The 23,977-nt window shown below is 42.8% G+C and overlaps 2 protein-coding genes across 4 annotated transcripts in view; one reads left to right on the forward strand and one right to left on the reverse strand.

Moving 5' to 3' along the window:
* Positions 1-111: 111 nt before the first annotated feature.
* On the reverse strand, positions 112-11,096 carry ccdc160 (coiled-coil domain containing 160). Of its 3 annotated transcripts, none has more exons than XM_048231639.1 (2): positions 10,978-11,096; positions 112-1,280 (listed from the first exon to the last, which is right to left on the reverse strand). In XM_048231639.1, exons 1-2 carry the CDS (start codon positions 11,045-11,047, stop codon positions 328-330), a joined length of 1,023 nt encoding a protein of 340 aa, XP_048087596.1. In that variant the 5' UTR covers positions 11,048-11,096; the 3' UTR covers positions 112-327. The 3 variants fall into 3 exon arrangements, with proteins under 3 accessions (XP_048087596.1, XP_048087597.1, XP_048087598.1); XM_048231640.1 differs by lacking the exon at positions 10,978-11,096 and adding an exon at positions 1,973-2,558; XM_048231641.1 differs by lacking the exon at positions 10,978-11,096 and adding an exon at positions 1,600-1,670.
* Positions 11,097-13,341: 2,245 nt separating this feature from the next.
* Positions 13,342-23,977, forward strand: part of gpc3 (glypican 3) — a 101,584-nt gene continuing 90,948 nt past the window's right edge. Inside the window, 2 exon segments of the mRNA XM_048232302.1 lie at positions 13,342-13,891; positions 22,477-22,638. Of these exon segments, the coding sequence (XP_048088259.1) occupies positions 13,738-13,891; positions 22,477-22,638 (316 nt within the window). The 5' untranslated portion in view covers positions 13,342-13,737.

Genomic DNA, 23,977 nt, shown 5'->3' on the forward strand with positions numbered 1-23,977 from the left:
CGATAAGAATAATTAAACTGAATAATTGAGAACGTAAAGATTGAGGAAAAATACATGATACATGGCATACATAACTTCAAAATAATTTCAAGTAAAAAAGAATTCCAGTCATATCTTTAACATTTACTTTTAATAAACAGTTTAAGGACTGCTTGACACAGAGGTTGTGAGCAATGGATATTGATGTTTTAGACGCCATGACTTATTCAAAAACCTGAAACTGAGGGCATGATTTTACCACATCTACTATTTTCTTGTTGGTGGAAATTCTTCTTGGAAGAAAACAGCTGTGACTCCTTTTGGCAATAATTGTTAAGCATTTTACTGTCATCCAGATTGTTTAGTGAAGTGTTTGCGGAGGAGTTCAAGGGCAGTCTGACTGCGGCTATGATTGGCTTTCTCTGCTTCCAGCTTGGCCCTAGTTTCCTCTAGTTCCTGTGTAACCTTCTGTAGGATGACATTGTCCTCCAGGCGAGTTGCCTCCACCAGCCTCTTTTCCTCTACCTTGTGATGCTCCTTCAGTCTCTCCAGCTCCCACATTAGGTCGGCGCATTTCCGCTGGGCATCCTTCATTTCCTCTCTCCCTTTCCTTGCAGCGGTCCTCCAACGGGCCGTCTCCTCTACCACCTGCCTGGCCTCCGTGGCTTGGGCCTGAACCTGTGTGTCCTTGGCCCGGCCCTCTGCCTGCTGTGCCTCCAGCTGCAGTGCCCAGCGCGCAGCCTCCTGTCTGGAGAGGGCCAGCTGCTGCTCGCACTCGTCCAACAGGCCTTGCAGCCGCTGCCTCTTCTGCCGCTCCACTTGCACCTCTGCCTGTGCCCGTTCCAGCTGCATCCTCAGCCTGCGCCGATCCTTTTCTGTTTTGCTCATTGTTTCACACAGCGTTGACAAATCTAGCTGGTTCCAGATGCAGTCATTTTGCTCAGGTTGTTTGATTTGAATCTGTATTGTACTGCTGGCCTTACTTTTGGTGGAACTGGCTGCTCCTGACACACTCGCTGCAGCCACTCTCTTAGCCAGATTCTCCATCAGTAGTTTTTCCTCTCTTTGCTGTTTTTCTTGTAGTACTTTTTTATAAGTATCATTGCCTTCTGCACTCTGCAAGCAATTGGGTAGTGTATGGTCTCTCACACTGACATACGTTTTCTTCCTGATTTCTTCAAAGTTCTTCATCACATCCTCCATACGGAAGTGTGGTTGAAATAAGTCCTCCACCCAGTGAGTAGGCTTGTTCGCAGGTTCTGTGTCTTCGATGAACTTTGCTTCCTTTGACATCATCAACCCTATTAAAATAACATAAAAGTTTAGTTGAGGATGTTTGTAGTGATACATTTTCAGTTACAATAGGCTACATGTGTATAAACAATAAAGTGACAGTCCTAGGCTAGGCTATTGCTGCGTGGATTTAAGTATTTTTGAGGGCTAACGTTCTGAATATAAGAAACGTAGGCAAATGCAGTCCTCCACCAGTTAAAGCTGAACCAACGAGGTTGTGAAGAAGACTACATTATTTACATGTGACGGAGTCTGGCCAGAAAACAACGTAAAACCTTTAACCTTGACATGGCTAAATAATTGGGGTAAGTTAGTTGTACAACTTACTGCAAGTTTGCGCTGTCAGTAAAAACAAAGGTAACGTTATAGACCCTTTCAAGAGAGTTCCATTATCAGCATCATAGTTGGCCCCACAAAACTTCCTTTTTAACATTCCATATGTTATCTTAATGCAGAGGAAGTAGACTGGTAACCAAATAGAACGTTCAAGCATTGTTTTTGTTTTTATTGTTGAAAGGGTCTATATGAAACTTGACAGACGCAGGGCTGAAGCGGAGCGATTTAATCAAGTTGTAGCATTGTATCGATTTAGCTGTAGCTGTACTTCTTGAGTAGTCTGAGCCTATCCAACTCAGGGTTACCGTAATAGTTTATTGTGTTTAACTTAAATCATTTAGTATTTAGTCATCTGAAAGATTACCTTGTGGAAGAGATGTCGGAGAGCTGGAACGATCCTAAACAAGTATCACATGGGTTCTTAGTCAAAAAAGCCTGACCTAACGCCTAACATTAGCTTGTCAGCTAACCACAACGCCAAATAAAGTTCAAATCTTGACTCATAAGCCTACTACCCAAGAAAAGTACACCCTAGTACACTTTAGAAGAGTTGTATGAGCACTGCGCGTCTCAAGGCGAATATCAGCTATGCCGTCCAAGCCTTAACCATAAAGCCCTGTCTGTCTACAGTATTTGCCTTCGCTGATTGTGGAACGGATGCTGACCATTAGACTTGTAACCATCATAGGTAAGTAGGTAACCATGGAGTGGACGCTGTAGCCATATTGGATTTAGGGCGTGTTCACGGTCACTCGGATTTTCGCAAGAATCATCATCATTATCTAGCAGTTAAGAAAATGGCAACATAAAACAGGTATTAATGACGAATTCAACTTCCCTGTCTTCCAGTGCATAGGTTACCTATGCCCCCCAACATATACACATAACCCAGAACATGGACTTTAAAGTTTGACATGAGTGAGTGAAGGCCTACTTAACAAACAAATGTATGCTCATGAAGAGTAGCCTATACTGAGCAGAGGCGGTCTTAACATAGAGGCATAGGTAGGCGGCTGCTTGGGGCCCCCTACCAGTAGTCTTAGTAGGGGGGCCCCCAACCAACCTAAAAATAAAAAAAATAAAAACCCCTTATCATCATGAACGCTTCTAAAGTATGGTAAATTGTAATAATATTCTTAAGAAATACTTAAAACATTGACATAGTAGTTAAAATGTCCAGTTCATGGTTATGTCCCTACACATACACCCCCTACTTCCACAATGAAATGAACTAGTCTATAACGTGCGTTGCGCGAAAGATAAACACAAAGGACGACTGGTTGACAATTTAGCGATTCTGTCGCTAGATTAAGTTTTGGCCATCCCTAGCGAGAGAAATGGCATCTAGCGACTAGCGACAAATTTGCTTATTTCTTGCAACGATTGTGTAGGCTACTCTATGGTGAAATTATAATCAGATGTCATGCAGTGCAAATGCAGCAGTTGGGAATAGGTTGGAAATGACTGCATTTCAGCCACCTGATGCTCATTCTGGTGTAGGCCTATATGACAAGATAGTACAGAAATTTAAAGTGTAGGCCTACCAATTAATATATAAGTATTAAAACAATTATTTCAAGAAGTTGCCTATAATATGAGTAGGAGAAAAGCAAACAGGCGTAAAGGGGAATTAAAGGGCCATCACCAGGGTTTTTTAGGTGGTGGTAGGGGGGGAGTCGAGTTCTCTGTTGGGCTGTTGTGACTATTCGTTTGTGTAGTGCTACACTTTGTGTGTTCTCTGCTTTCCATCTTCATTTCGGAGTAAAGAAGTGTATGCAGGGTTTAAAGGGGAAGGGTTTTTTCTCCTCTCCAACCTTTACTTTCCCATAGATTAGCTTTACCTGCCTATCCACCATTCAGTCGGTAGGCTGCATTTTTGTCGTTCTCTTTTAAAGATCGGATGGGGGCATACATACCTTCACCTTGGGCCCCCAATTTGCTAAATCCGCCACTGATACTGAGGCTACGTCTACTCTCTGTTTTGTTGGTTTGTTTGTTGCTGTTGTTTTTTTGGAGGGAGGGTGGGGGTCAGAGTTTGATATGTCCTCATGTTAAAAGTAGGAAGGTCAGTAGCCTGATTTGTACTCCAGCATTCTGGCATATAACAGAATACCCCTTGAGTCAGCTAGAGCTGAAAGGTGACTCAGAGGTAGAGCTTTGGACTTTGGGATTTCTGACTATGAGAAAGGGGATGAACACAGATATGGGCAAATTTTTTGCAAGTGTGTGTGGATGGAGAAAGGAAACAGCACTGAAAGGTTTGAGAATCCACAAGGGAAAAATGCCTGGATGAACGACTACAGAGGGCCTGCATTGAGACCTACTTGTCACAAAGTCAGTCAGTTGAAGTCCAGCACTTGAGCGTCAAAGACTGCAGCATACCACTGCTGCACTTGAAGGAGGACGTGGCATACTTGCACTGAATGGTTGGGATCATGCAACTACTGAAGAACAACAGTAAATCAAGCAATCCAAGAAAGAGACATCTAGTGGGCAGAAGGCTAGCTCAAGGTCAAATGGCCTGGGGCCTCCGGCACCAAGGAATGAAGCTCCATCAATGCTGATTTAAAATGAATTTGAATTGATTGAAAAGGACAGAGGATAAACTGAATCAAATGGGTGAGGTCATCTATTATTATGGCATGGAAAGATATAGTGCCTGTCCAAGACCTAGGAAAAAAGAGGGAAAGTCAACCCAAGTCAAAACGGCAGGTTGAAAAAGATTGGTTCAGGAGAGCAGGCAGCTGAAGAGAGGCAGTGGAAAAGGGTCAGTGAAGAACAGAGAAGCTCTTGGAATATTGCAAGCAGAGATGAAGAAGGAAAACACAGCTCCTCAGACAAAAAAGAAAGAGCAAACTAGGGTTGCTTTCTACAATGATCCATTAAAGTTAGTGAGGTCATTACAGGTGCATCTTAAAGAATTTCAATATTGTGAAAGTTTTTGTTCCATAATTTATTTCAAAAACTGAAACTTTCATATATTCTAGTTTCATTACACATAAAGTTAAATATTTCATGCCTTTTTTTGGTTTTAATCTTGAAGATTATGGTTCACAGGCCATGGAAATAAAAACAATCCAGTATCTCAAAGTATTAGAATAAACCATTAATACATTAACACATAATACAGAAATGTCAATTTCCTGAGCTATTCATTTCTCAGTCTGGTTTGGTAAATACTGACACAACCATAGGAAAGACTGCTGACTTGACAGTTGTCCATAAGATACTCAATTGGCTGAATCCCAAAATGAGCCCTGAGGACTAAGGACTAAAGACTCACAGACTTAATTGATCTCAGGTGCTAAGTTAGTGAGTGTGTGAGGCCACATGGGCTCAGATAGGTATAAATGGGATTGGGACAGCGAGATCACATGTTCCTTGGCCATTTTTAATAACAAAGACGTTGCTGACACTTGCACCATGCACGTGTGTCGTGGTGTTGTTTACCTTTGTAATTTCCGGATTTCCCCATGGTGTCGGCGGTAAACCTCACAACCCTTTGAACTGTGGGTAATTCCCTTTGCTGAAGTCTGCACCGATGCAGACTCACGGAAAGGGCTCGGTAAGTGTGTACTCAAACCCTCACACCCTTTGAAATTCGACATTGGGACAGCCCTAAGCCCTTACGAATTTTGCGAGAACGTGCACCAAAGTCCGTGAGTCAGGATTTTGGGATTGGGCCATTGCCACCCTCCACAGGTCATTGCGGAAAGAGCTGGCTGTTCTCAGAGTGCCGTATTAAAGCATATTCATGGAAGAGCTGGCTGTTCTCAGAGTGCTGTATTAAAGCATATTCATGGAAAGAGCTGGCTGTTCTCAGAGTGCTGTATTAAAGCATATTCATGGAAAGAGCTGGCTATTCTCAGAGTGCCGTATTAAAGCATATTCTTGAAAAGAGCTGGCTGTTCTCAGAGTGCTGTATTAAAGCATTGCGGAAAGAGCTGGCTGTTCTCAGTGCTGTATTAAAGCATATTCATGGAAAGAGCTGGCTGTTCTCAGAGTGCCGTATTAAAGCATATTCATGGAAAGAGCTGGCTGTTCTCAGTGCTGTATTAAAGCATATTCATGGAAAGAGCTGGCTGTTCTCAGAGTGCCGTATTAAAGCATTGCGGAAAGAGCTGGCTGTTCTCAGTGCTGTATTAAAGCATATTCATGGAAAGAGCTGGCTGTTCTCAGAGTGCCGTATTAAAGCATTGCGGAAAGAGCTGGCTGTTCTCAGTGCTGTATTAAAGCATATTCATGGAAAGAGCTGGCTGTTCTCAGAGTGCCGTATTAAAGCATTGCGGAAAGAGCTGGCTGTTCTCAGAGTGCCGTATTAAAGCATTGCAGAAAGAGCTGGCTGTTCTCAGAGTGCCGTATTAAAGCATATTCATGGAAAGAGCTGGCTGTTCTCAAAGTGCCGTACTAAAGCATTGCGGAAAGAGCTGGCTGTTCTCAGAGTGCCGTATTAAAGCATTGCAGAAAGAGCTGGCTGTTCTCAGAGTGCCGTATTAAAGCATTGCGGAAAGAGCGGGCTGTTCTCAGAGTGCTATATTAAAGCATATTTATGGAAAGTTGACTGGAAGGGGAAAGTGTGGTAGGAAAAGGTACACAAGCAACAGGGATGACTGGCCTTAGGAGGATTGTCAAGCAAAGCCAAGAACTTGGGGGAACTTCACATGAAGTGGATTGAGGCTGGAGTGCATCAAAAGCCACCACGCACAGAAAATTAACTACAAGTGTTCCATTCCTAGTGTCGTCACTTCTGAACCAGAGACAACAGCATCTTACCTGGGCTAAGGAGGAAAAGAACTGGACCATTGCTCAGTTGTCCAAAGTCCTCTTTTCAGATGAAAATTAATTGTGCATTTCATTTGGATATGAAGGTCCCAGAGTCTGGAGAAAGAGTGGAGAGGCACAGAATCCAAGTTGCTTGAAGTGTGAGGTTTCCACAGTCAGTGATAATTTGGGACGCCATGTCATCTGCTGGGGGTAGTCCACTGTGTTTTATCAAGTCCACAGTCAATGCAGCCGATGCATTTTACAGCATATCATGCTTCCAACTGCTGACAAGCTTTATGGATTTCCTTTTCCAGCAGGACTTGGCACCTACCCACAGTGCCAAAACTACTATGAAATTGGTTTGCTGACAATGGTATTCCTCTGTTTGATTGGCCGGCCAACTCGACTGTCCTGAACTCTGTAGAGAATATGGGGTAGTATGAAAGACACCAGCTCAACAATACATGATCTGAAGGCCACTATCAAAGGAACTCTGACCACATATTGCGTGTATAAATTAGCTATGACAAAAAAGGCTTAGAATATTTCAGTTCATGTGTAATCAATCTAGAATATTTGAAAGTATGACTTTTTGAAACAAATATGGAAACTTTTCTGGAGCTGATAGAAATTAACTACAGGAGTATCTACTACAGATACATATGGACAATCAGAGGCATGATGTTGGTTTACCTGCATTCCCCCTATAAGTCTCTGAAGATTTTCTGCAGCATGCTGGCAAAGAGGTCAAATAGTTTGATAGAGGTTCTCTGTGCGGAAAGCAGGGGTCCCAGGATTCTCTGGTTAGGAACATAGTAGTATGATTTGCATTAAATTCAGACAGCACAAAAGGGCAGAGATATCCAGGTGATCTTTTTAAATCTTGTGAATGATTTGGATCCATGCCTCACAGTCTGCTGTGGAAAGCATGCTACTTGCAGGTCACGATGAAGATCTCAGCATTAATTACTAGGCATATTTTGAGGACATTCAGTTGTGCTTCAACACAAGTAATTACACCACATCCTGGTAGCATCTGGAGGTGGGTATGGATGGATGTACCATTTCACCATTGGTTTTCATCATATAGTGGAGGTATTGAAAGGACATCTAAATTGGGTTGTTGGAGGTGAAAGGCTGCGGGCCTATGGATGACATGATGAACAGCTTCAGATGAGTACAAATCTAAGAGAACTGTGAATAATGAAGGAAATGGCTTGGGGTGTCACGTTGATAAGTACTAGCATTATATGGAAAAGTAATTTTGGAGTTACCAGTGACCAGCTTAATGGAGGAATTCAAAGGTGCTAAGATAAGCTTGGAGATGACTGTCACAGTTTAAGGATCCAGTCATCAAGAACACTGACCAGTGAAAACAGTGATGAAGCTGGAAGCAGTTAAGCATGCTCAAGATGCACTGCAACATGTGAATATTTTTGGGCAGGGGCAGAGTGAAAGAGCAGGGCTTGGTCTTGGTGCCAGTTGAAAAGCATGGGGTAAGGCTACAGCACAGGAGAAGAGACAGATTGTAACCGGCTTTGTTTGTGAACAAGAAGACGAAGCTAGACGATCAACAGAAGTGTCTCAAATGAATCAAGGGCAATAGATGGTGTGATGTTGAGAAGAGGAAGATCAACTGGAACGACCTACGAGCCAGGATGCTAACCACATTAATTAATTGATTGATTAATTGATAACACACATTGTAGAAGCTACTTATAAGGTTTTTCCTACTCAACGATGATTGCTGAAGAGCTGTGAAGGAGTTGTCTGAGACTGCTGAAAAGGTAGCCAAAGGCTCTGTTTGTGATGTGTTATTTATTGTTGTTTTTTCTGTTTTGGTTCTTTGGTTAGGCATTCAGGCTACTGGTAGTGCATGTTGTGTCATGAAGGAGAGCCTTTACAAATCCCGGGTACAACATGAGGCATGTTTGCAACTACCACGAGCCAATCGTGGAGTTGAATCTCACATCATGCTGTGTTATAAACCTCTGAAGTTCACCTACAAAAAAACTGCCCATGTTTGCCCATGTACAGAGATCGGGGTACTTGTGATTTTTCCTACAGCAAAAGATAATATGGGGATTTTGAATAATGCCGTTTGTTAAATCTATCCATCAATATAGGCTATTACAATGTGCAATTTTGGATTTTAATAATAGTAAAACTTTTCCCTGTCTCTTTAATCACACAGTTACAGATCCTCAGAGTGTGTCCAGTCATAGAATTATTGACATAATAGAAGAATTTGTGAAGGATTAGTATATTTTAGCCTACCAGCATGTTAGGTTAGTTAATGGCTAAATAGCACTTCAGACACCATAGTTTTCATTTCAGATTACTCAATCAATCAAATAAAACGTATTTTTAATAAGTTAATGTACACAAAATGATAGGCTACTCTTAGTAACCCATCTGAAAGGTGGGCTGGCTTATTTGGGACCTGTCATTTTGCACTGAGTTCTCATTCTGAACATCATTCCAGCCTACGCTTAGTTCGGTTGCATGTATTTATTGCCTCGGTTTTCCTGAACCTATCTATTATTACGATTATCACTGTGCAGTTGCTTAAAAATGACAAACGTTTTATCCTTCGACCTGTTTCTAGTCTCGGTTGGAACTGAAACTAGGTTAAAGTTCATTGGTTGCTTAGACAAAGCAGGGCAGAACATGCTTGGAAAAGGATTGTGAAAAGGTAACTTTGCAAAGTGTTAATGGTCAGTAAGTTAGTTAGCCCCGTTGGCTGTACACACGAGCGATACATTCCCAAGTTCAAATAGCCTACTGCAAAAGAAATAGGGCAATGTCTGAGCCCCATGAACCACGTTCTAGGATGGGTCTTGCGCCTTAGGCTATGTGGTGGGGGTAGGGTTTACTGAGGTTATAGGTCACCTTCTGGATATCTTGGACCTATGGGGACAAACAAAGAAAAGGAAAACAGAAAATAGCAAATATTACAAGAATGAAGTGTTTGATCTTTGTAACAACGAGTTTGTGGAAATCGAAGACAACTTGTACATCGTTCAAATATATAGGCTAAAATTATATAATTAAGTTATAGCCTACACAGAGTCTACTTCCTTCACTCCACCCCCATGCAGAAAAAAATCAACAAAAAAGATGCTAGTGCAATTTCATGCATGACATAACTTTTTGTCGCCGATTTAGAATGAGAAGAGCTATTAAAACATCTGCGCGCTAAAGTAGCCATGTCTATTAGTGTAGAGGTTGATTGTTGTTCAAGTTTTAATTTTTCCAAGTCACAAAGAAATCGTTCTGAAGATGTTAACGAAAATAAGACTACTTTCTGGATGATAAATAACCGAGGCTGCTTGATGTGTATAAAAATGTCAACGGATTTCTATCAGTGTATTATAAGTGCAAAATTCATTTAAAAATAGCATGAAGCGATAAAATACTGTGTTGACATGAAGTAAGTAGGCTACAATTATTTGAAATTGTTTTAATACACTATGCTTGATTTAATAGTTTACGCTCACGACTTTTGCTCAAATATTACAGTTGCAAGTCACCGATATAGCCTAATTTTTGCTATTTGTATAGCTCAAAAATACACCAGTTACTGGGCCTGTTTGTTGTTTTGAGTTTGTCTGGAAGACATTGGTGGAATCTAAATGAATGTAAAATTCTAGAATTGGTTCCATATTAATTATGCAAATTAGGCTTGTTGCGGATGTGATTCTCGTGCCCAAAGTTCGGGGGTTTATGTTGGGGAGTCGACAAAAAGAGGCCATCACATGACGGTACGTTCGCGCCTCTTTCGTAAACCTCTGGAAGATTGAAAACAACTTGGAGGTAACGTAATATGATTAAATCGATGTACACATAATGATTCAGTTCATGAGTAATATGTGTATTTGTAATAATATCTAAACGAACCAACTCTTATTATCGGTCCAAAACTCGAAACAAAAAGAACTTCATCTTCGGGCTGAATGATTGTGTTCTCTGGATGTGCTTTGTGTTGGCTAGCTGAACAGCTAATTGTGCTGTGAATCAAATGTCCCGCACATAACGAACGTGATTAATCCGCGAAACATGCCATTTCGTCCGATGTGTGTGTTTTGATAGCTATTAAGCGAAAACGTTAGCTTCCTGAGCATAGTGACTTGATTTTAAGTGGAATGTACAATTATTGGTGTTTAGCTGAAGCAAACAGGATGCTAGTCATTGATTGTTGAAGCTACTCAATTTAAGAGTGGAGAACCTATGTAGTCGACTGTTAAGTCATTTTACACTAGTGTGCAATCAGAACTGCAACCACCTGTTGAATGTATCTTTAACGTTGGTTAATTTTCTGGGCATCCCAGACTCCACTGAGTGCATAACGTTAGTTGGATAAGCTAACAAGCTAACCACACTTGCAGCTCAACGTGTTAACGTTATTAATGAAGTTACACTGCACAACGTTATGGCGAGTTGCCACAGCCGCCACATCGAATTCTTTAACGTTAGCTAATGCTCGGGTTACTTCTAACGATACTTGAAGTAAGCCCGTAGTTTCACCGTCTCGACAGCACACTCAAAAGACATTACATTACAGACGTTCAACAAAATACTTTTTGAATTCCGCATGGCACTTACGGTACACCCTTTCCATGTCTCGGTTTGGAAACATGGTAGCTTTAACCAAACTAGCTAACGTTACTAACATTACTGGTTGCAAACATGCAACATCTGTTAGACCTGGGACCTCATGTTTAAAACACAGCCTAAGTTCCAGATTTGCCAACATGATTGTTTGGTTTGTGTCGCAGTATGTTAATGTCAATAGATTACTTTTATTAGTTTGATTAATTTGTTCTTAAATTCTGACCAATCATTGCAAATTAGGCCTTATGCGCCCACTCCCCCAATTCTACTTCTAATGTAATATAATGCATCCTATGGTTAGATAAGAAGTTCAACAACTCGTTGTCGATCTGTTAACCAGATTGTACTCAAACTGTTTCCCTTCAATGTTGTTGGATGAAATGTTAGGCACCAGCAGTTGCACTTTATTCCATAAAGCGGAAAGGGCTTTAGGCGCCAATGGCGGGTATCACCTCGAGCCATAATTTCGGTTGGCCTACTTATGGGCGATGCATTTTCATCTTTTAAATTGTAGCTTGTAGGTTATCCAGATTCACCTTTCTCTCAACTAGAGACTAGAGAACTCAACTAGACCTCCCCACCTATCCCAAAATAGTTTGGTTACGTCTTCTGTTTCAAATGTAATGATTGGCCTTGAATCCGCCCTAATTATGTTATTTCTCATATTCCTAACCTGATGACGATATAACGTTCTCGAAAAACCAAAGAGCCGGCTGCTAGAACATAATAATAATAATAATAATAAAAAATTACTATTAAGTAAACATTGGGAAACGGGTACATGTCCATGATGTTGGCTAGGCCATATGTCTACTACGGACGCCCCTAGCGGTTACAAGCAATTTCAGTGGGGATATTTTAAAGTTCTGTAAATTGCAATTAGTATAATCGAATGAGCTGTTCAATGTAGTCATTACATTGAAAGTATGTCCTAGTTCCTTGCGCAGAAAGTTACTTACACTTTTTTTCAACGAATTGCCTTGTCAGTCCTTTATCATTGCATTGTAACAGTGACCTGGCTTCTGTGTTTTCTCTTTTTGACAGAAAACGCAAGGTCATACTACAGAGACGCTGTAGGAAGATGTTCCAGTTGATGTCACGGTCATTCCATTTTATGAATTACTCTTATGGTTTTCCAGCTAAGGTGCATCTAGTGTAGTTAGTGAAGTAGTCTAGTATCTACTGCCCTAGGTGCTCCTTTTGGCTGGATGTACTGTGGTTTCAACCTATCTATACATTGTAGTTGTGTTCTCTTGTAGATGTGTGACTGTCACACTGTTGATGTTTTAACTGGATTTTTGTTGGGCTGATGTTTTTTCCTTCATTTTTTTGTTGTCGCCTTAGCACAGTTACCTTTTCTGTAATTGATTTGTTATGATTTAATTGCATAGTCAGGCAATTCCAAAGTGCTCACAGTGCAGGTAGTGCAGATGTTTTCTACTGCAGTGTTTGCACTTCACGTATTGCCAGGCACCCTCTACTGGGTTTAGTGAGGTCTCTTATGGACATTTTGCTTTGAGGGGGCCCAGTGAGTTTTGCTGGTTTGCTTTTCAGCTTTAAGTTTTCTGCTGTGCAAATCCATGCAAAACTCGCCGTGCCATCCTACAGATTCGACCCTTAAGTGAATATCTAGAATGATATTGTTGAAATGTTTTGTGTACAAAGACACTAAGGATAATAAAGTGGAGGAGATTGCTCTGTTTGAAACTGCTGTAAAATGTTAGTGAAGAGGCAGTGCCTGCAAACTGTCTTGGCAGCTGTTTCCTCAAGCAGCCTTTCTGGGACTGTGTGTGTGGGGTGGGGGTGTAAACTTGGCAAGCTGGGTTGTCTTGCTGTTTTCGGGTGGATGACTTTGCAATTTTAATGATGTCTTAAATCTATACAAAAATTGCACGGTATCCATCTGTAATCCGCCAGATGTTTAAATCTGCGAAATGCCTTTTTTAATATAAACAAAACCAATAAACTTGTGTAAACGTTTGTCTAATTGTACTGTGAGTTGTTATTTATTTCGTTTTTATTATGTTATTATAATATTGAAGTTATCATACCTGCATTGTTGTGGGAGAGGGGTGACGTGTTGTGTAATAGTTATGGTATGCCAGCAGATGTCAGCAGCACCGTAAATGCAGTTCCGTGGGATCATGCCCGCTCAGCAGTTCATGAAATAAAATTATAGTTTTATCGAATACACTATCTTTTCAAATAAATCATTGTTCATAACGTAGGCATTGTAAAGGAGTCACTGGGGTGTAGGTCTTATATTACGTTTGTCAACATTTTATTCTTGCCCTTGTGTATAGCCTATAAGACTAAAACAGAAGGAACCTCACAAATAAACGGTGCAGTGTGGGATGCGCGGGAGAGCTTGACGTATCACGCACACTGGACGGCGAGAACGTGCAAGCAGCTTCTGAATCAGTCTGTCATCACAGCTCATCTTATCTGCCACAAGAACAAGTCAGCGAGGAGTTTACAGTGCCTTGGCTGGCTTCTCTGTATTTCCGTTATAGTTCATTGTAGTTTTGTTCTTGGACAAACATTGGTCAGTGATCAGCTAGTGAAGGCAACGAGGGAAGTTTTCGATACAGCTGAGGATGCTCATCCTGAACATTTACTTCGCTGATCAGGAGCTGGACCGTTGTTAAGAATTAGTTATGCTACAGTTAAACGAATGTCCTGTATTTAGTTAAATGATTTCTTTCATGTGTGCTTAAACCGTGTGGTATTCGCTTTTCGAGAATTATAGTCATGAGTGGAATCGGATCAGGTGCGCTTATTCTTTTCGCTCTGTTCTTGCCGTCCACCCGACCCAGCAGCCAGGTGCTCAACTGCCACGAAGTCCGTTCGTCTTTCCAGTCTCTATATCCAGGAGTGAAGTGGGCACCAGAAACGCCTGTGTCCGGTAATTGCATGATAAATTTAGCCTCAATCTGCATGTATGGTCCTCAAGAACTGTGCACAATGCCATGGCTGCGCAACTTTTGTCTTTGTCAGTGAGTCACATTTGATGGCACACTGTAGGCTAGACAATATGAAGTCATTCAAATAGTGGTTTTATTCACTCCAAAATCTGACGTAAGCTTTATACAAGCAACATCCAGTGAAAAAGTGAACGTTCACAGAACTGCATTAGCGTTTCCAATTGTGTCTGCGCACCATGAGCTGCACCATATTTACCTTTTGGGATTTAGACTCAAAAATAATTTACAGTTAAAGTTAAAAACGTGCTCATTAATCCTTTGGTCAATTCTTCCTCCCATCCATTTAGCCTATTTGTTTATTTAGAGTTGGGTAGCCAAATGGGCTTCATTAGGCAATGGGTTGTAGCATGGTTTGACCATGGGAACTGTTGGGTGATTAATTAAGACTTGGCAAAAGAAAATCATAAATTAGCAGTCAAATCCGAGGCTGTGCATTTTAGGTGGTTGTATGGCAGCTGTTGAACATCTGCCCTGACTGTGTAATGTAAAGGCTACTACACAGTCAGTTGAATATTTTATGATAAAAGTTGTTAACATTTTGTTGTCTGCAAAATAAAATCATGGAAGTTGTTACTATTTAGCATTTTCTATGTTAGTGTGATGGTCATTTTCTTCAATGACCTTCAGGTGAGGGCAGTTTATAGTTGTGTCTCAGCGCTGCCTGGAATTCTGACCAAATATGACACGAGGCAGATTAATATGCTGCTGCTCCTTTCAAAAAAGAAAATTACATTCAACTTCCATTGTTTGCAAGACAACTTTGTTGTGACTTGCTGCTGCTTCTGCTGACTGCCAGTGAAAATGTGCAAATTTACAAACCTCAGCTCAGCCTAGTAAAAAAAAAACATTGTCTTTACAGAGATTATGATAGCCTGTCAACATTACTTTCTATTCAAAAGGGTTTAAATCAACCCACTGGCCATAAGGTAGGTAATCTGAACATGCCCAATATTAAAGTAGGCTATAGAGTTTCCTTTTTCAGTGGATAGTGTTCACTCATTTGGGTGTAGTTGAACAGTTGTCAGTGATATTATTTACCATGAGTCTAACCTATGAGTTTTAAATACTTTAAACTTTTCCAGCAATTTTCACTGTCAATGACTAATTGTGCACATTGCAGGAAGTTTTGAGTATGATTTGGAAATGTGTGTGTCAGTGCTACTTCCTGTTCATTATCCATCAAGTAAATACCTTGGTCTTTTGAAATGGTCAAATCTGAAAATATACTCTTTTTTTTAACCCAATTCACGGGAAGATTTATCTTTGTAGTCGGCATATTTTACATATTTTGGACAGAATTGACACTTTACTTGCTCTAATCAGTGTTATGATGTTGTGGAACTATGCATTACATGTCCAATTGGTGGGCAGAAGGATATGTTTGTGTGTGGTTTGGCCGTGAGGTGAGCAGGGTAGAACTGAGGTGTTTTGTTTCTACCCAGAACCCTGTTAAACTTACTAAAGATTCTAGAGTAACCTAAATGTAAACTGTAGTACTGCACTAACCATTAGAATGCAGAAGAGGGCTTGACGGTGAGTGTTCAGTATGAGTAGATTTAGTGCATTCAGATGCACATGCGTTTCGAGACCCTTCAATTCATGGTCCCTGGAGTGGATGGTCTGGGGGGGGAGCATCCCTCAACCTTGGCTTCACTAGGCGCCACATTTGGTCCTGCAATTAGCACGGTGCCAAAGCCTTTTGCTTGCTTTTCGAATCATTATGTAAATTGATACTTTCTCTTGTCGCCAAAGCACCGCTGGCCTGATGTGTTAATTGGATGTTTTAGTGTCATGTCAGAGCAGTGTGTTTCAGGTTAATTGTTTTCACTCACCATGACGTATTAGCAATTCATGCCTCGGCCAGCACTGGAGTAGTGTAGAAACAACTCTTAAATGCTGTTCAGTTCTTTGACAAAGTTCCACTAGGGTGCGGGAAAAGACCCTGCTAATGCTACTGACTTGTGCAAATGAAAGGGGATGAATAGATAGAGAGAAGTCACGTTTTAGGTTACATTCGTTAGCTAAGGCCATTTCCTACCTGCTGGAGAAGTCTTATATCTTATTCCACATCCATATCCAGTGCACATATTTATGTGGCCTTGGAGTTGCAAATGAATGTGGACAGCCTTAATGTTAATTGGAAATTGGAGTATTTCTGGACCCAGTGGTGTATCTGTCACTGTGATTCCACAGAGACCTGAGGCTGGTGGTTAAGATTTATTGCATTACTAGGATTGTGTCTCTAAAGATAAATGATAAGCTTGATTATTTTTTCTCCTTTTTGTGGGGATTATTTTTACAATTTATACAGTGTCTGCATTTGTGTGTTGCCTGTTGTTGACTAGCTGTACTAAAGCAGCACTAAAGAAGATTTGCTCTCGGGGTCCTCCTACAGTTGAGAAGCGCAATAATAAACAAACTAAATATGCGTTTTTTGCTACAAAGTATGGACATAACTACGATATGGGCTTCGGGCGGTTGGGCAGTGTTCCTACCCAAACAGAAAATTGTTAGATCGCTAGGTCAGTAATCGCCTATAGGGCCGTTCAGACAATGGCAGAAGTGCCGTTTGAGGTTAGGTGCCATCAAAATGAGTTTGGAAACATTATGTTACAGTTATTAAGTAAAGGAATCATGAGGTAGCACAGGAATCATGAGGTAGCACAGGAATCATGAGGTAGTACAGGAATCATGAGGTAGTACAGGAATCAGGAGGTAGCACAGGAATCAGGAGGTAGTACAGGAATCATGAGGTAGTATAGGTGCACAGTGCCCAGTACACCCCTCAAAATTCTACTCATGCTGCATATGGGTGTGAGGGGGCACAATACTCACTGGGCACTCTTCCCCCTGCTCTGCTGTGTTTTAGAAGGACTGCAGATGCAGAGCGTCTGGGCTCAGCCTGCGCGGATCAGGCATTAATAAGAGCGAGATGTCAACGCATAATGGACAACTTGCTTGTTATTCTGTCGCAGAGCTCCTTTTGCGCCAGCTCCCTCTTGGCCACGCTGACCTGCATACAAACCACCACAGATGGGTTGAGAGCATCACCCTCTGTCCTACTGCGGGGGGGCAGAGAGAGCGGCAGAGAGAGAGAGGGGTGGGCTTATTTGTCGGTGTCAGGGAGCTGAAGAGGACACGAAATGGAGCCAGGGCTAATAATGACTGACACTCCCACTAAGCCCGCTTGGTAACGAGGCCCCAAGTAATTAGTGGAGACGGGTGGAGGGGGTCAGGTGCAGCTGGCGACTCGCTGTCCCGGGAATGGTCACGGAGCGGGCACAGGGAGTGCGGCCCGGTCCAGTTCTGCCTTGGCTGCTGCCCGCGGCCCCATTGAGCTGGTGGGGAAGCGGCGGCAGGAGCCAGCCTGCCGGTGGTGTGCTCACATAGAGGACACGGATCATAATGTATGCATAGAGCAAGACTGACCTTCTGTAAGAATGGCCTTTATGTGCCATCTAAATGAATGGTTGGTGTTCTTTCAGCGCTTCTGACGAGGGAGGTCAACAGGGGCGGTCGCACTCATGTCTTTAGAATAAGAAGTCATTATCTGTTCTACAGTGGCCCTTCAATAGCATTTATGGTGGCAGTGGCTCATCTCATCAAAGGTATAATTACAGCATATAGAAAAGACTTGACTCAGTGGTGGGTTAGATCCACATTGGGTTGAGAGATTATTGGACTATTCCTGTGTGTAAGGTTAAGCATATTCAGAGAATCATTATGTGATCTGTGGCAGGCATAAAAAAAGATTATTTTACTTTTTTAGCTTTAGTAAAGAATAAAAACAGTAATGGTTCCAGAGGACACAAGCGAGGCTGAGAAAGAGCCCCGAAAAAAAAGAAAAAGACATTCGGCACTTATACTCAGAGTCCCCAAGTCTTAATTACATTGTTCCGATGATTGCCCTCTGAAATTGTCTTGGTTTAATCACGCTCATTTATTTATGCATGGTATCATTTCAGTGAATCCCGATGCCGCTGGAGCCTTGGAGAGGACTGTCAAGTTTCCCTCTCAACTCCACTGTCATATTGCTCTATAATTTATGTCTCTAATGAAGGCCTTTTAGCATTCTCTATAACTTAACCCAGAGACTCTTTTGGTTTTTCTTCCTTGTCTAGTGCTTCCATTAAACTTGCATGCTGGTAGCTTTCTAATTGGTGCTGAGACGCTGGTATTTATGCATGCAGCGTGTTCTCCTGAGTGTCTCTGGGCTTGTTAGGGGATGAGTTGGGGGCTGGCGTGTGTACACAGCGCGCTCGGCGGCTCCGCTGGAGCTGTCATGCCCCGCTCTCCGCTGACAGCAGCGATTCAATGGGCCCGGACCCGAAGGAGGACAGAAACCCCCACAGGCTGTGGGAGAGAGGGGGGGGGGCGGGGGGCTGTGGGAGTGACACTGTGCGGGGGAGTTGAGAGAACCGTAGGTACAGTTGAGGAAAACGCTGCTGTGAAATATGTGAGGCTGGAAGGAAAGCAGAGAGAGAGAGAGATGGAAGGAAAGCAGAGAGAGAGAGATGGAAGGAAAGCAGAGAAGAGAGAGAGAGATGGAAGTGGAGACAGAGAAGGAAACGGGAGGGAGGGGAAGAAAACGGAAAGACCAGAGGGGGAGAGTCAAAAGAGAGCCAGAGCCAAACTGGGAGTAGAACTCGGCTGATAGTTTTGTTTTGGTTGGGAGCTGATTAAAAGTGAGAGGAACACCGTCTGCCAGCTGAGCCGCTGATATGCTCCAGTTTGACACCAGTGGCGCTTTTCACTCCTCTGATTTGAGGACGAGCACCAAGCCGCTCGTCCTGCGGTGAGTCAGGCCCAGACCCGGGGAGGAGGAGTATGCGCCGACTGTGAACATATTGCCGTGGAGCAGGGCAGAGCGCCTGAGAGAGTAATGGAGGCGGCGAAGGTTAGAACAGATTGGAGCTGCTGCTGGCTGTGGCAGTCAGACAGAGGATCTGGAGCGTGAGGGAGGAAGAGTGGGAGGATAGCTGGAGGTGGATGCCTGGGCGGATGCCTGGGCGGTGTGGCCCACATGTTTTGGGAGCAGGACATGAGCAAAGCCGTGTATCTCCCCCCGGGGGGCCTCAACACACAAGGGCTTCCATCAACCAGCATGCCTCCCTAGGCAGGCTTTATTTAGAGACACATCCAATTTTTTCTTTCTCTATGTTGATTCTGGATTGTGTGGGGAAATAATCTTGCTGTCGAGGGCCTCGCTGCTCTGAACTTCTCTAATGAAATGCATTTATCATCGGTGAGCTGCGGAGCGGCATATGAAATTGTCTGTTTTGCTGAAGATAATTACCAAAACCTCCCTCTACGCATGCACCCCGATGCCTGTTTCATACCTGCTCCCTCATCGCTCAGCGGGCCATTGACGGCTTAATAATTTCCCCCTGCAAAGGTCTGAAATTAGCTTGATGCTATCTGTCGCCAACCCTTTTTGCAGGTATTGATTTAGGATATTAAGCCTGTCAGTGGCCATATAAAGAAGGCTCTGCATGACTGACATGGGAGTGGCCCTCTCCCCCAGTGTGCCCCCTGTTACTCTGCAGGTATGAGAGGGATGTGTGTGTTTCTGTTCATTTCCCTCGACTTATTCCCTTCCTTCCCTTATTCCTTAATATGGAATGTGCTGTAATATTGCAAGAGATTTTCCTGGCAAGATGAGCCCCGTTTTATCCCTGAGGTCTGAGTTCGCTCAGAAGGGTGATGAAAATGGCACAGTTTTACTCTCTCTGGTTAATCCATCAGATAGATTAAGATGCTATTTTGAAACAGATTGCAGCCATAATATTTAATAGAACAGACAGTGAAATGTAGAATAGTTTATTTTTACCAGTAAGAGTAGCTTTGTGCTGTGTCTTTTGAAGATTTGTAAGAAAATGGCCCTGCAAATCATTTGTTCAAAATGTTTCATTTCCTGAGCACAAGGGCATTCTGAAGTCATACACACTAATTCAGTTTCTCAGCTAATGTAAAGATTTCATTAATGTAAGTAGTGTCCTGTAAATCAATGTTTATAATTTTTAAGATTTTTCTTTTAGGCAGTTTTACAATTGCACCTTTTAGGCATTTTATGATATCCAACATCCATGGTTGGCTAGAAATCTGTCCGACTGTCTTTGAAACTGTATTCAGTGCTTTTGCTCAAATTCTCTGATAGCCCCAAGGTATCAATACAAGGTTTTCACACATGAAGCCAGTCTGGTTGGAAAAACCTGGACAATTTCTCCTGCTGTTTTCTCCCTATATCACATCCGGCTGTTCAATCACTGGCCCCCTCTTGCCATAACGGTTGGTAATTCTGTTTTCATTTGACTGCCTGAGGTGACTCGCCTGGAAGACAGACTTTCAAGTTCATGTTCATTTCTAGCCAGGCCCTCACAAGTTTTGTGAAATGGCCTTCATCACATTTTCCTGTCTCTGTATTCGGCAATGAATTCCTCGGCTCTCATCTCCTCTTTTTTTCATCCTCTCCTCTCCTCTCCTCTCCTCTTTTCTTCCCACAGCTACTTTTTCTCCAGACCTCTCCCTGCATGTGTGCAGCAAAGCTCTGGGGAATTGACTGATGTTTGTTTACAGCACTATCAGTGAACTCGTGTCATTTAGACAACCTCTGGTAAATCATTTAGACAAGACTGCTACCTCCTGCCCCACATATAAAGATTTCAGTTTGTGAGAAAGAGATGCACCCAGATGCAAGCAGAGAGAGATGGAGTCTGTCTCCGTAGATTTAATTCCCCTTCTATTTGAGACATTGTAGACTTGCACAGTACAGGAGTGTAGATGCTAAATATGGATGCTTGGGTGGATAAATGCTTTTGTTGTGCTTAGTGATCATTTGCCTGCATGAACTCTAGTTCTTGTTGTGGAGTCTAAGGTGTAAAGAGAATAAATTAGAATAACAAAGAGCTTCCAGTTTTTGTGTTTGTCAGGCTGAGCGACTCACCTGTATAACACAAATTATTCTCAAATGAAAATTATGGAAAAAAAAAGCTTTATCATTCTTTTTTTCACTGCATTGAAATAGCCTCCACTCCGTAGTTTATGGAGGTCCAGTGTTCATTAATGGATATGGTACCCATCTCTAGTCACTACAGCCTTGATGTTCCAATGTTCATTAAAGGGACACCAGGCAACGTTTTCGTGTTAATTAATCATCTTCGTAAGTCGGTATATGGTTAAATAACTCATTACAGGGCGAATGAAGACTCTCTCGCCCACCCCTACTGCCTGTTGGAAGAATATCCCACTTGCAATTTCAGTGTATTGTACCCGCCGACCTTCAGTCTCACAAAGTCTCAGACATCGCAAGAAGCAGGATCAGTTTACATCTGCATCTACAGCACAGAGGCAGGCTAGCGTAACGCTAGCGATTGTTGCAAACGTGTGTATAATGGCAGAGCCGGCGAAGAAGCAGCGAAAACCCTTGACGGAAGATGCAAAGCAAAGGAAAAGAGCTTCAGACCGACCGAGGGCTCGCACATGTATAGACACATACAGACGCTAGGGGGAGTTTCGTAGCGAAAAAGCATCAGGCTTGCCTGGTGTCCCTTTAATGGATATGGTAGCCATCTCTAGTCACTATAGCCTTGATGCTCCAGTGTTCATTAATGGATAAGGTAGCCATCTATAATCACTATAGCCTTGATGCTCCAGTGTTCATTAATGGATATGGTAGCCATGAATAGTTACTATAGCCTTGATGCTCCAGTGTTCATTAATGGATATGGTAGCCATCTATAGTCACTATAGCCTTGATGCTTCAACAAAAATCCACAAAATGAAGTCTTTCGTCTGCAGGGCTACACTATTTTTTTAAACAAATTCAGTTTCAATCATTTATCCAAGGCCACACACATTTCACTCACCTTTTAGTCAGGGAACATAATCATCTTTGGTATTCACACTTCCCTTTGAAATCCCAGCTGTGTCCTCTTCAGAAAGGTTTAATTATGACCTTTTGACAAACAGCCTTTAAAGCTCGTAGCGGGGGATGGAAGATACAGCAAATCACATGTCCTTGCTTAATTCCAATTTTGGAGATTTTTTTCTTGGTGTTTTTCTCCTGTCCAGTTTTTGGAGAGTTTTACCAATACGACTTATTCTTTCACAGTGCCTTTGTGTGCGATCACACGCTGTGGTCTGGGGGATAGTCTTTGGGTGTAATCTTCGTTTGGAGCCCATTCCTTCAGAAGAAAGTGCTTTGTTTGTTTCCTGGGTAATTGCAGTAGAAACTTGAAACTTTACATAGAAATGAATGTGGATGAATGGGGTTTCAATTAAGTCACAGGCTATGTGTGTGGGTTTTTTTTTTATGGAGGCTGAAACACAATTCCATTCCGTGAAAGAAATGATTGTGCGAGCTGGTCACATAAGCAATTGCCTATTTTCCACCCTGTTCCCTCACGAATATGGTTTCTCACTTCATTAGACAAAGAATGAAGAAACAACAGTATTGGTCTTAATTGAGTTTTTCCCCCTCTCTGTTCTGTTCTCTGCTCTCTCCTAGGTGGGGATCTTCAGGTGTGCCAGCCCAAAGGCCTGACCTGCTGCACACGCAAGATGGAGGAGCGCTACCTGGTCTCTGCCAAGCAGAACATGGAGTCCAGTCTGCAGGCCACAAGTGCCCAGCTCAAGCTCCTGATCATCCAGAACGCAGCCCTTTTCCAAGGTGAGGTAGCCCCAAGGATGCTCATTTCATTCACAATCTCAGTCCATGGCCTCTGCTAACTGCCTGAACTGGTGACAAGTGAACACGTCAACTTCTCTTAAGTTTGGTGATGTGTCATGAGCCCAATCAATACAGGTTCAATAAATGTCATCTAGTTACAGTACCTGATGCACAAAGGGGCCAGTGCTTTTCCTTGGGTACTATTGATGTGTTTGTGTTTCCAAAGCTGGACAGTCCCAGTGGAGGTAAACAATTGGTTGCCGGGAGACAGAGGTAGGTCTGTGTACTGATAAACGACTCCCCCTGATATGCCAATTAAACGGCCGGTGTAATTTGGCGTGAGTGGATCGTCTGTGCTTATTGCTTTACACTAACAGCATTAGGGAGAGCCACGGAGGCTTTCCTCGGTCTCCTTCTTGGAAAGGGGTTCGATGCTAATTGCTTCAGCATTCGGGTCCCTGGAAGAACTCCCTAAACAGCCCACAGAGCCTCGGAAAACATCCTGGGCCTGTCTAGTCTGATTTCCCCCGGACTCCCATCGGTGAATTGAGGCTGCCTAGTTGGAAATATCTTTCTCCCTTCTCTCAGTATCTATCTCGGCCTCTTTCTATCTATCTCTCTCTCTCCCCCCATCACCCCACCCGCAGCTTTTTTCTTCTCTCGCTCGCTTTCTCATTTATTCTTTTGTTCTTTTTTTTTCTTTAGCCAAAGATCAAAGGGCTGTGCTTTCTGCTCCCACTCCTGTCTCTTTTCCTCTCTCTCTCCCTCTCTCTCTCTTTCCCTTCTCTCGCCTGCTCTCTCTTCCCCTCCCTCTATCCCCAAACCGACCTGCCTTTTCTCTCACACTCTGCCGACTGCACTGCAGATTTGGAACTTTGAAGTCAACTTTATCAAGCAATCATGAAAGCCAGGAGACACTTTTTTTTGATTGGGGGATCTGATGACAAGCCCTTTGCGTCAGGAGAGGGAGCATTGCTGCACTTTGCAAGCGGAGCTCTTTGATTGGGTCCCTTTGCTTCCTGTCTGCCAGGCGGCAACAGTCACTCCACCAATCCCCAGCACGCGCTCTGATCTCCGTCTGCACCGCCAGCATTAGTCCTCCAGGGTCTTACTGTAGTGGCCTACAGTACTGCATCAGCCTGTCACTTGAGACAGCCCCAGTTCTGCCATGAAAACGGTCTATGAAATGTGATGCGTGTGCAATAGGGCCATGGATTTAGCGTGTTTTGTACTATCATGTACTCGTGTACCCCTGAACCGTTGACGGTTGCATAGGAGATGGAATTGGTCTGTGTTCTCATGTTGGCATGTAGCGGCAGAGCTCTACTACGCATCAGAG

This window comes from Alosa alosa, chromosome 21 (genome assembly GCF_017589495.1).
Source record: "Alosa alosa isolate M-15738 ecotype Scorff River chromosome 21, AALO_Geno_1.1, whole genome shotgun sequence".
Lineage (NCBI taxonomy): Eukaryota > Metazoa > Chordata > Actinopteri > Clupeiformes > Clupeidae > Alosa > Alosa alosa.

Coding starts and splice junctions, on each gene's coding strand:
- ccdc160 (XM_048231639.1), bottom strand. CDS start 11,047: ATGTTAGTAACGTTAGCTAGTTTGGTTAAAGCTACCATGTTTCCAAAC. Junction 1,281..10,977: donor AGACATGGAAAGGGTGTACC/GTAAGTGCCATG, acceptor TTATTTTAATAG/GGTTGATGATGTCAAAGGAA.